Consider the following 13,637-nt stretch of genomic DNA (forward strand, 5'->3'; position numbering starts at 1 on the left):
TGGATAAATAAATTCCTCCCTCAAAAAACGGTCCCCATTTTCCCATTAACTCATTTACTGCCATTGACGGCTATAGACGTCAAAAATTCATTTGAACTATTTCTATTAGTTTCACATTTTTTTCCACTTTTGTTAGCAAGAGTATAAAAACCTAGAAAAAATGTATTGAACATTTAGAACAGATATAAAATTTGTGATTAATCTTGAGTTTAAATAATTAAGTAATTAAACAAAAAAGAAAATATTAAAAAATTAGAGGCGTCAGATGATTAATTTTTTTAATTGTAATTAATCGCATGACTTAAATAGTTAACTCATGACTAATCACATTTCATATCTGTTCTAAATGTACAATACATTTTTTCTAGGTTTTCATACTCTTGTTAACAAAAGTGGAGAGAAAAAATGTGAAACTAATAGAAAGAGTTCAAATGAATTTTTGACGTCTATAGCCGTCATTGGCAGTGAATGAGTTAAAAAATATATATATATTTTTTTTTTAAATGCACTGATCGGTGATAGGCCCCAAAAATCCTGACAGTGTAAACTTTATATTCCATACTCACAGGTAATCAATTGCACCCTCCTTGCGGTGATGTGCTAGTTGAGTGTGTGTGTGGTATGGGAGAATCCATTACGTGGTGTGTGTGTGTGTGTGTGTGTGTGTGACATTAAGATGAAGAGTCCATCATCTTTACAGCTTGACAGAGAAGGACCGTGACACAGATACACAATAGATATATTTATATAAACACAACAATATTTAGCGAAATTGATGGTATGCCACCTTCAATGTTTGATGGAGTTTTTTTTATAGGCAAAATACGTCATACTGATTCTTCCCATGTCATAATGTTCAAAGTTTAATTGTTTTAATGTGCATGTTGCCTCATAGCAGTTGGAATATTGTTGGTGCTGCAATGTGCAATGTTGTTCATTCAAGCGTCCCATACAAAAGATGTGGCTCATGATTCTGGCCTTTGGGCCCGTCAACTTTTCTCACAGTCCAAAAGTGTCCGTGCGAAGAAAAATACTGACGCTAATATGGAAATGTCACTTATGCAACGTATTAAATAGCCTTCCTTCCCTTTTGTGAAGCAGGAGGGGGAAAAAATGACCTACAACTGGCATGTTGTTTTTTCTTACTGGATGCCTCCTGTTCGTGTCCCAAAGTGTTCCATAGCCATATATGGGTCATTCGACCCAATTGGTGCAGTCATCAGAAAAATATTTTCCTCAAAATTATTTATGTGCAGTGGGAATAGGGACTGGACTGGCGTGAATAGTGAAAAGCTGTGCATAATTGATGCCCATTATAAACGAAAAAAAAAAGAATCCAATTTATTTTTTATTTTTTACCCCAATAGCATTTTCCATGAGACGGGAGTTAACGCCCACTCGAAAAAAACAGCCCCCAAAGATTTATTTATTTATTTTTTATCTGCAAATAGGTGAATCTGCAGGTGCAGAACTGTGAGTACACGGGGGACGACTGCACATTTGATCATATATAAGTTTTTTTTTTGCATTGTCATAATATATTTTGACACAGACATTAACAAACCTGACATCACGTGTTCTTTTCATATATTATTTTATTATTATTATACGTGTTATTGTTTTGTTTGTTTTCCCCGTTATTTTGTCATGCATCTACTACAACCCAATTCATCCGATTTACATCATTCCAATTTCAACATATTTAAAAAATTCCCACCTTTCGGCCTATTTATTTATTTATTTTTATTTAAAAAAAAAAATATATATATATATATATATATATAATTTTTTTTAAATAAAAAATAAAAAAGGAGAGCAATGATGACATGTCAAATCGAATGAACAATACTGAGCTCTCCATTAAAAAAAAAAATAAAAAAATCAGTTTTCCCACAATTTCACATTTACACCTCAAAATTCCCCATCCATTTCCAATGGAAACAACTAGTGTTATAGGTCCGAGCTAGGGGTTAGCACAATTTTTTTCCCCCCATTCAGCTTTTCACCATTCACACACAATTTCTTCAGAAATGTCATCATATAGTTTAATATATTGAAACTATATTTTCATAAAGTACAATAGTATAGAGTGCAGTATCTGTGAGCTACCCCATGTTACGTATGCCTTGTTGATGTCTGCATGCGAGGGTATAATTGTTTAGTTGGACCCTTGTCTGGATCAATAGTAGACAGTGGCAGGCGTTGGTTGTTATGAGTGTGTCCGTCAGTTTTCATCGGAGGAAGTCATTCAGTCTCGCTGCCCCATCCTCTCCCTGACCTCGCTGCCAATAACGATCCAGTCGAGCCGGAGTAAATGCTACTTTAGCATTCTTATTGTGTTGCAGAAAAGTGACACTGTTCCGCTGAGTCCTGGAGGTCTCGGTAGCGCGTTGTCAAACTGTTTCTGACCGTCAAAACAAATCAAGAAGAGGAAGAAAGCGTTCAGGAAAGACTCCTACCTGTAACGTAAGAATGCTAAAGTTAAAAGCAAAGCTGTCAGCCAAGCAATGGTTTCTCTTGACCTCGTGTGTCTTCATCGATGCCAAAAACTCTTAACAAATGGAAATAGTAGACTGAAAGACAATATGTATTCTTGTTGCGTTGCAGAACAATGCCCAGAGCGAGGTCATAAAATCTGATTCACTCAAACTGGTTGTATGGCAGATCAATAAAACACAAGAGCCAGTTCCATTTTACAAACATCTTTGGGTGTGTTTACATTTAAGTAGGCAATTATGCGTTTATCGGTTTGGTCTCGGAGCGTTGCTTAAGCTGGCCATACGCTGTATGATTTTATGAGTATTAGTTTTAATGGGGGCACGTTATGATAAATTGTCGTTTTAATTGTGTCCGCTGTATAAAATTACAAAGGTACCTTGTCCTACGAGCTTTTCAAGTTAAAAGCCGTTGTTTGGTAAATTTGTTTAGCTATATGTTGCAAACAAAAATTTGACTTTTGAGTCTAGTGAGGGTTTTTCAAACTATGATGTCTTCCCGTCATAATGGTGCGCCATCTGCAGTTTGGCAAATATTGAGCAGTTCTTAAAAGAAAAAGGTCAAAGGTTATAGTAAAAGTCAGCATGGAACAAAGAGCATTTTACAGTGGGACCTCAGTCTACAAATTGCGACTAGCAAATTTGGAAAGGTACTGTACGAACTACGAAGGATCATTTTGAATAGTAATGTGATTGTATTTCACCAAACCACATAACTTTCTCTTCCGAAAGTATGCTAGCTTCATGCTATACTTCACAAGAAGCCCTGACCAATAGGCAAATAATACATTGGTGTCAGGAAACTTTTATGTTGGAATGAGGAATCTTGACTGAGAGACAAGAGTTGTAAGTCGTGTAGGAGCTAACTTTAGCCTTGGTTGTTAGCGAAAACGACCTCAGTTGAAATTAAATTATATCAAACTGTTTGCAGTATATTTTCATTCAACTAAACCACAAAAGTCCAATAGGCAAATAATACATTGGTGTCAAGAAACTTTTAAGTTGGAATGAAGAATCTTGACTGAGAGACAAGAGTTGTATGTCGTGTAGGAGCTAACATTAGCCTTGGTTGCTAGCAAAAACGACCTCAGTTGAAATCAAATGATATCAAACTGTTTGTAGTATGTTTTCATTCGACTAAACCATAAAAGTCCAATAGGCAAATAATACATTGGTGTCAATAAACTTTTAAGTTGGAATGAAGAATCTTGACTGAGAGACAAGAGTTGTATGTCGTGTAGGAGCTAACTTTAGCCTTGGTTGTTAGCGAAAACGACCTCAGTTGAAATTAAATTATATCAAGCTGTTTGTAGTATATTTTCATTCAACTAAACCACATTAATTTTAATGCAGGAAATACATGTAAACATATTTAGCGGTTAAATAAACCATCATGTTAAATGTTTTACACGTTAGCACTGTACTAGAAAATTCCTCTTGTCAACCTTTATTTGTGGTGCTTTACAATATTTATGTTCCAAAAATGATGCGAGAAAGCGGAGTAACAAGCTGTGTGTAATCAAATTCATCACACGTGCTTTTGCTGTGCCCTTGGCTGTCAGTTGAGGAGCCTCAGGTAGTGAACTTGTCCTGTCACGGGAGTCCCGTTGCGTTCAGCGGGGCTAAAACACTTTGACATGCTCACGCAGGAGCCTCGCGGAGTTCTTAGCTAACCTCCTGTGTAGCTTTTACTGTATGTCTCTTTCACTTGAGAGCGGCACCATGTCAAAGGCTTGTGCTGTCAAAATACTTGGAAGTGGATATTAAGTGTTACTGTTTACTCACATGCAGATCCATGTCAGCCTGGACTGTGAATATACGGGCGGGAGTGCGGTGGAAAGATTTCTTAAGTGTGGGCTGATGCTCGTGTCACACCTCTTACAACACAAGTCTTGGCACCTTTTATTTTGTGCACGGTAGCACACTTCTTGTTTGAGCGTGATGTTGCAATATCGCTTGGGTAAGAAAGAAAAAAAGGCATGACTCGCTCCCCTTTTTCACACAGTCAAGGAAAACAAATGTGCATCAGACAAATGAATAAACTATTGCTTTTGCTGACTTTAAGTGAGGTCGACAATTAACAATTTGTAACTTAAACTTTAACATAGATAGGGACCAAACATGGCTGACTGAACAGCGGTGAGAGGCTCTGCAGCATATCTTAAAAAGTTAACAAAGGTTTTCCAAAATTTCAATATAACACAAATGTTAATATTTCACTTATCTTTGTTTTATGTGTGCAGTAAGTTCCCAGCTTTTTGTGTCTGATGCAGCGCCAAAATAACTTTAAAGTGTACTCTTATCGGCCGTCAGATTTGTAAAAATAAAGCTGAGGTCGATATGCTTAAAAAAAAACTAATAATCGACCGGGACGATAATCGATCTATCTCTACTTTCCTATTTAGACAGGGCTTTGTTGGGAATCTTGTGGTGTTTTAGGGCATTTCAGAAAGAGCACAAAGCCTGCAAATATGTACTAAATACTAGTGATGGGAAAATGAAGCTTCATGAAGCACTTGTGATAATTTTTGACTCCTCTAGATGGCACTCATGGTTCCAAGATTCAATGGAAATGTCAAAAATCAGTTTTCATTGCACTCACCTTTATCGTTAAACCAAAAGCACCATCTAGAGGAGTCAAAAAGTATCGCAAGTGCTTCATGAAGCTTCATTTTGCCATCACTACTAAATACAGCATGTACCACATATCATCTCTCTGGCGTAGTACCAAGATTGACCTGTGAGAGGCAGAAGCATCACAACGACAGACCATGACCACCTGAAAATGCAAAGAAGAAGAAAGCGTTTTAGAAAAAGATGCTAACTGGTATAGCAGCTTCTGTAGTTTATTTATAGGCTACATTGTTATCACAAACTCTTCTTGTTTTCATTTTTACAAACTTCAGCAACAGCACAAGCGCCAGAAAGCTTATCAATTGGCTATTGTTTTGTTTCTCGTCATAATAATGGCTTCCTTGGCTCGGCCCAACTTCGAGTTGACCAAACACTTAAAGGAATATTGAACAGGTTTAGTCTACCTCTACCATTTTCTGACGAAACATCATTATTAAGTGTAATTTTTCAAAGCCATCTGATAATCTGGCCTTCCCTGATTGATTCAATTCTCCCCCATTAAGTACCTTTCCCACTTTACTTTCACTGGTAATTACCTGCACTTCTAATTAGATCCAATACAAGAGCTGTGCAGCAATTAGCTCTTTATAAAGATAATAATGTTCAGTTTTGAGGTATTAATTTAACAACGTGTTTATTTCTGTGCTGGTAATTTGCAACGGTGTTGTGCTGAGAATGTTTACCAGCCAGGAAATAGCCTTTTAAAAAGCAGCTTTAGTTGACAATAAGACGCGCAAGACTACTTGTCTCCATTAGAGTGGCGCAGTATATTTGACTGCCCGTCACGGTAGATTGCCTCCAACAAAATTACACTACAAAGTGGAACAACAAAACATTTTGTGACGCTGGTTGACTTTCAAGTTGTCCGGAATTAAAATAATCCCACTACCATGTAGGGCTGTCACAAAGGAATCTTTTTGTAATCGATTAGCCTATCGATTAGTCCATCAATTACTCAAGTAATATATATCCCCTGTAGCTGTTATGTTCCTATCATTTCCTGACATGGAGTTTGAAGGTTGATGACTGACATGTTGAAAGCAGGGACCCCCCCCCCCCTTTTTATTTTGGTGTACGAGACATGTCGCAATCCCGCTGCGAGAGCTGAATCTTCCCCCGCAGGAGACTCCTCTCAAGCGTTCAAGCTCGGAACGCTTCCGTGCTTTTGCTATTTATTTGTGCCTGACGAAGGTGACACTTGCTGGCACACACCGACTGCCTTTGGAAAAGGGAGACTCAAGGCCATGGCTGATTGTTGTGCCATCTGAGAAAAGAATGAAAAGGAGCTTAGGTTTTCAGAGCTGTTGGTTTATAAGTTAGTTAGTTATGGAGCTTCAATGTTGAGGTGTAGACCGACTGGATAAATGCAGTGTATTAGAATGGCTCCTTAATATCAGATGAGAAAAGAAAAAAAAAAGAATGGCTCCTTAATATCAGATGGGTCAAAATTAAGATTGTTTGTATTCTACTTGTCTTGTTTTGGTAGAAAACAGTCTATAAGTTACAAGCAACAATAAACCCGCTTTTTCGTGACAAATCCTGGAAATGATCATCAAATGTTGACGCCATGCTCCTCCCACATTTAATGACGTTAGCAAAAAAGCTTCCTATTTGAGAATCACACAACTGTCGGCAACTAATGAAAGGTTGACTGGGACGATCACCAAAAAGCCTCTCAAAATATCCACACTATCTGGAATTCGATCTTAATGGCATCTTTAAACCAAAATGGCCGTCGTCCTGTTCAATGCAGGGCTTGTTTTTTTTCCTCGGCATCCTGTTATGATAGACATGTCCACCCAATTTCAACTCGGTGAATTTGGTGTCAGGTGTTTTTTCCCTCTAACTTTTCTAGAATCTTGGATAATTAAAAAAAATAATTAATAAAGTTTTTGGGGGGATTCACCCATTCATAGATTTTTTTTCATTCCCGACCAAAAATTCTTTAAACTTTTTTTTTTTGCGTGTGTGTTAGTTTTTTTCCCTGGGTGCCAACCTCCAATTTTGTGTAAAAAAAAAAAAAAACACTTATTGGAAGTTTATCAGTGTTTTCTGAAGAGTTTATTGTATTTACTAAAAAAGAATAAATCCCCCCTCCCCAATTTTCCCACTGCAGTTCAATTCTACCTGGATTTTTTGCTATTCACGGGCCTGCACATAATTTGTCCATATTTAAAATGTCATTTTTGTCGTTCTACTATGTGACCCAACCCCCTCCCACTAGTGCTGCTGAAAAACCCATCATTTAAGTTACCCATCCTGAAAAAATTAACAAATAGTTTACTGTCACCCGTCTGTCTAGGATATGTTAATTTCCTGTATGAGTCTTTGAACTTTTCCCATGAATGGTGCTCCACAAGGCGATTAAGAATAATCAGCAATTCCAAGAGGGCCTTTGCACAGCCTGGAGCCTAGGACCGAATAAACAAGTATGAAATGAAATGTATAAAGAATCATCACATAGGATGTCGAGGTGTAACATGTGGCTTTCCATTTTCCTGCCTCACTGAACGCCTGATTGGATATTGCCGTGAAGCAGACGGGGATGCCAACTGCCTGCAGAAACGAAATGGTTGCCATCCTTGTGGAAAAACTCTTTTATGAGTGAGCACAGCTTGCCCATACACTCTTTTTTTTTTATATCATTATTTTCTGCAGCCTCACCAGACTTTGAAAGCGATCAGAGTGGCTTCTGGGTACGTGGTGAGAAGATCTCACAACTGTAACATATGGTGGCCCTCTCATCTGTAACGTTTGTATTATGCTAATTTGAAAACACGGACTGACAATTGTTTCTCAAATGGTCCATTGTGGAGGTCTGAGCTCTACTAGCTTATCTTTATATTGATTGTATCGTTGGAAAAATAACATTGAGGGTTGAAGAATACACAGCTGCTAATTCTATAAACAATCATTTTGAGTACCTTGGCATCCAAGACAGGCTTTGACCTATTAATCAACACAGTGCTTGATTAGAGGATTGCATTTTGATTATAGAGCCCCCTTAAGTCTTTCAAAAACAAGGAAGGCTTATCGGTGTTCGTGAGCACTCTCAGTAATGGATCCATTTCCTGTTGCTTCTCCTGGTTGTCCTTTGAGTACTTCAGCACATATGACAGATCATAATGGCACGTACAGGTCAGTGAAACACGGGTTTCATGTTTCTTGACCTCTTCACTTGGAAATCGATAGCTCCGCAAGAGTGTAGACATTGTGGAGTTGTAAAGCTTGTACTGATACATGTTAATTGCCATCCATCACTTTCCTATGATGGCTATCCGGGTTTGGGTTGCGTGCTAGCTAGAGTCTATCCCAGCTGACTTATGCGAGGTTAGACACTGGATTGGTCGCCAACCAATCGTAGCGCATGTACTGTCAAATTAGCAGGTTCACTGTACATTTTCGACACCTAAAATAGATAAAAGATATTAGCAGATTTTTTGGTGTTGTTTTTCCCCTCCCCTATTTTCACGAACCACGTATATTGATTGTATATGAGTGTTGTTGAACTTGTTTTTTTTTTTGTTATTGTTTTTTTTTAAACACTTTTCTTTTTTGGTTTAAAAATAAAAGAGAAAATATGTTTGCTTGTTTCCCCCCCCGCCAAAAATATTATACAAACAGTGTAACAGTGTACCGATCCCTCTATGTAACCCCCCCCCCCCAAACATCACAATATATATCACTAATCATGCCTAAAGATGAATATTACAAAATGAACCTTTAGCTGTCATTTTCTGTAGTCATAAAAAGCAGGATTACAGCGAATGACAAAATACTTTTAAACAAAAACTAGGCTGTGCTAAAATACTCCCTGTTTTTGTTCTTCTTTCTAAATAGTGCGCCCCCATCTAGTGGGCAACTGTGGAAATGCAGCCAAAAGAGACGAACGTTAGCCCAAAATAGTTATTATTAAGTTATTAAATGTTAAAGCGGAAGTCAACCCCCCCCACCCCCCCAAAAAAAATTGGACAATATGTTCTATGCAGCCCCACTAGTCTAAATATGGCATTCTGGTTAATATTACGTTAGTAGAATATGACTATTTTTATCCATCTCAGGTAACAACCAATCACAGCGCAGCTTCAAAAAAGGTAAGCTGTGATTGGTCGTTGCCTGAACCCTGAGCAACATTGATGCCATCTTCAGTCGACAGCAAGTGGCAAAATGGCCGCCCCCGAAGATGGATACATACGGCTGGATTTTGCTTATTATTTGCTAATATGAATCAGAATGTCATGTTTAGACTAGTGAGGTAGCATATAACAAATTATTGTCAAGAAATGTTTAAGGTTGACTTCCACTGGGAGTTGACTGTATTTTTCAAGCTAATCATTGTATTTTCTTCTGTTCTAGGCTGTGACGATGGCACGACAAGACCGACTGAGAGTTGCCACTATGTGACCTTCTAAGATCCGTCATCGCCCCGCTGATCGACCGCACCCGTTGTCACCATGAGAGCACCCGACGGGTTCTTGACCCACCGGCGGCACCGTCCGGTTGCGTGAGCGCCGTCCAACTCTCCCCACAGATCCCCCCGCACGGCATGGCCTCTCTGGACCTGCCGTACCGCTGTCCTCGCTGTGGGGAGCACAAGCGCTTCCGAAGCCTGTCGTCCCTTCGCGCCCACCTGGAGTACAACCACACGTACGAGACCCTCTACGTCCTCTCCAAGTCCAACAGCGTTTGCGACGCCGCCGCCCTGCTGCCCCTCGTGACGGAGGGAGCCCTCCTGCCGCCTCCCAACAATAACGAGCCCTTTGAGCCGCTGCAGCCGTCGGCTTTGAAAGAGCGCCGCTTCCCCTGCCGCGAGCTTCCGTGCGTGGACGACCTGAGTTTGACGCCGGCGAGCTCCAACACTTCCGCCAGGTACATCCCCAATGTGGAGTTTCCTCTGGGGGAGATTTTGATGAAGACGGCCATGACATCCACAGACCCCGGGCCCTATGGGAACCCCAGTACAGCCGTGGCCGTAGCAGCTAACGTGGCCGCCAGTGCAGTGGAGGCGGCTTATGAAGAAGGCCTGGCCAGGTTGAAGGCACGCGCGTTTGAACGTCTGGAGCTGGATGAGAGGATGGAGAAGCTTTCTGAAGAGGTAAACAGCTTTCATTTCCTTTTTATTCCACTAAGGCCGTTTTGATGATAGGGACAGGGTACGTCCAATGTACTAATTTGGGAACGCAAACCTATTCATGGGGCCCTCCAGTCTATTCAAGATCTTGAATATTAACGTTTATCTGACATCAACGAGATAAATAATCCTTCGTGATGATTATCAAACAAGTGAATCACTCTAAGCCTTTTACTGTAATTGAGAAGAACATAAATCAACTTTCATTATGGTTTACCATTTTGATTGCTTTATTAATTACATCTTCGGGATGAAAAGCATCACTCATTTTAGTCTCCAGTGCAACTGGCAAGAAGAACATTTGGCTGTTTCCGTCAAGTAGGCTACATTAGGTGTCCCAGTGTTAATTTGTGAGTTAATTTAAAGTTCCTTTAATGCCACCCTTTTTTTTTTAGTGCGCGATTATTGACCGCCCCATACTTAAAAAGCCTGCAGACACGTCCACGTAAACATTTAGCAGTAAAAAATGTATTAATAATGCATATATTTGTGGAGACTGGGGTCAAGCTGTATGTTACAATTTTAAAATTGTGAAGAATTTCACAAGTTACTTCATGTTAAAGATTAGACAGTCGTTAATATGAAAAGAAAAATGCACTGAGCTGTCACCGTCTTACACATGAAATTATGCCATCTAGTGGTAGAAAAATGACCAACACAAATCAATATCGCACTCGTTTTTTTACAGTAAGGTAATTTTCTTTCATTTTAACTCACTTTTATGAATTATTATGAAATGACTATCAATGACTAAAAGATGCAGGCATATTTCTCTCAGTTTAACATTTTTTCCACTTTTATGTTAACAAGAGTATGAAAACTTGGGAAAAAATATTTTATTGTACATTTTATTGTACATTTAGAGCAGATATAAAATATCGATTAATCGTGCATTAATAACTTCCTAACTCATGCGATTAATTAAAAAAAATAAAATAAAAATATCGCCTGACACCGCTACTGTAGTTTTTACGCATGTGAATTTGAGACTAAAGCAAAAATAAATGCTTTAAATCGAATTGAAACAGCACAGACCACAAATAAACTAAATATTTAATAAATATTTAATATTTAAATACATAAATATATATATATATATATATATATATAAATATTTAGTTGCATATTATTTCCTTGCAATAATTGCATAAAGCCTGTGACCTGAAGACATCTCCAAACTCTAACGTCCTCCAAGTTAATCTCCATAATTAAACCCTATGGAGTATTGTTTTGTTTTTTGGTTTTGTACTCCCCGACAACAACTAAAAGAGTAGGGCTGTAACCATCAAATTATTTTAGAATCGATTATGGTACAGTTTTCCTTAACTGGAAACCCAAGTCACATAATGACTGTTAATGTGTTCCAATTTAGTAAATGAAATAAGTTAACATAACATTTTAAAATGCCATTGCATATAAGATTATGGACACACTTTTATAATGCCTGGCTTAGATCACTATAAAATGTACTTTGAATGCTTACCTTTCATTTCTAACGCCCAACGCTAACATTGGACTTTGCATTGGTTTCTTATACAAGAACGCGACTCAAACATCTGTCGTCTTGTAGGTGGAGCAGAAAATAGCGGCCCGTGTAGGCCGTCTGCAGGCCGAGCTGGAGAGAAAAAGCTCCGAGCTGGAGCGGGCCAAACACGAGAGCGAGCTGCTCAGCCAGGAGAAACAAGAGCTCGAGGACAAGGCTTTGGAGCTCTCCCGGCAGGTGGACGTCTCGGTGGAAATGCTGGCCAACCTCAAACAGGACCTGGTGAACAAGGAGGCGGAGCTCAGCCACAAGCAGCAGTAAGTTGCTTGATCATGGCCAGTAAAACACCTTGACTGCACCTTTGTAAACCCCATTTAACATTTAAAGGCTCATTTAAAAATAGTACTACAAAAATCATCTCAATTGGACCACCCTTTAAAACCTCATTGCGAGGTGTTTTCAACATATCACAGAAGGGGTTTAATGCCAAATCGTAATTCGTCTCTGGGTAATGTGAACAGTGTTGCTTTTTGTATTACTGTCTCAACATTGTCCCAATCTTTTTCTATCAGCCTTCATTAGCAGATTGATTTTCTGCAGCCCTAGATGTTGTCCTCTTTCACCGTGGGAAATGAGAATCCATCAAAAATCCCATTTGCAGACCAAAGTATTGGAAGAGTGAGGCCAATTCCTTTATTCTTGCTGTAGACAGAAAACAACTTGGAAGACAGCACTACTTTTAATAAAATATTACATTTGTAGGTGAGCAGGTGTTGCCAACGCATAATCTAAAGGTGTCAGGGAAACAGGTCTGCTAATGTACTGTTGCGCAGCTAACCTAGTTAACATACATTGCGCAGGGAAAAGATTTCAAATATTGTACGGTGGTGATTGTGATTGTGAAGTTACAAGTGACTTGACTTACAAGATTTGAGATATGAGCGTCGTTGAGATGATTTATTTTTTATTTTTTGCTTAGACTTGCAATAACAAACTTTGGAAAATAGGAAACAATTTTTTCAGAAAAAGAAGCTTAATGACACTCCTAGTTGAAGTTAACTAAGAGGGTAAACATAAAAAAAACATAAAACGAAGAGAATTACATGTGTTCAAAACAAACAAACAACTGCCTAGAAAATGGTCCTGTGAGCTTAATGCTAGTGTACAATGGAAAACATCATCGCTAACAATTAGCTTCTATAGTAACCCTGAATAACCTTTTAAGCAACGTATATTTGAACAAAACATTCAAATAACACTTTTAGGTATATATTCTTTGTCCTCTGCATTTTATTGAGTCACTGAGAATAGTGACAATATCAATGTGTCAAGAGTTACTCTTCTTCATTTGTCTGTATGACTATTATACTGCCCCCAGTGGCCAAGGTGGACACAAAATGTGTTTAATTCTTACTCAATTTTTTATATAATATTACATGCTATTTTCCTTTAAAAAATAAATTGCAAATTTTTTCGTTTTATTTCGGGAGGATGGAACGGATTATTAGCAAGCAAACTTTTGCATCCAAGCTAATCTCCACGGCAAAAAAAACAAAACAATCTCCTATGCCTGCAAAAACAGTTACATTTGGTGTTCTATGATCATCGTGACATTTCACAAAAACAATCCAGTGAAATGAATCCTTCTGAGGCTTACTGAGCTGAAGTTGAGTGAGATACAGTATGCTGATGTCAGTCTTTTTTTTTTTTTTTATGTTTGACACAAGGTTCAAAATTGGAACGGAAGCTCTATATTGTGGCCAGGTGTGTTTTGATACTTTTGTCCATATGGTATTTGTCTGATTGTCCTTTCCACTGGCCTGCTTCATGAGCTGGCTCATTTTTCAGCTTCTGTAAATAGAAGGCTTGGTTGGACATGAATCACACAGTTTGC

General features: G+C 38.5%; 1 protein-coding gene across 1 annotated transcript in view; it reads left to right on the forward strand.

The window, feature by feature from the left end:
- Nucleotides 1-13,637, forward strand: part of fbxo41 (F-box protein 41) — a 61,570-nt gene that overhangs the window by 20,714 nt on the left and 27,219 nt on the right. Inside the window, exons 4-5 of the mRNA XM_077571341.1 lie at nt 9,486-10,224; nt 11,831-12,060. Coding sequence (XP_077427467.1) covers nt 9,676-10,224; nt 11,831-12,060 — 779 coding nt within the window. The 5' untranslated portion in view covers nt 9,486-9,675. The remainder of the gene's footprint in view (nt 1-9,485; nt 10,225-11,830; nt 12,061-13,637) is intronic.

The sequence above is a fragment of the Vanacampus margaritifer genome, chromosome 7, assembly GCF_051991255.1.
Source record: "Vanacampus margaritifer isolate UIUO_Vmar chromosome 7, RoL_Vmar_1.0, whole genome shotgun sequence".
Classification (NCBI taxonomy): domain Eukaryota; kingdom Metazoa; phylum Chordata; class Actinopteri; order Syngnathiformes; family Syngnathidae; genus Vanacampus; species Vanacampus margaritifer.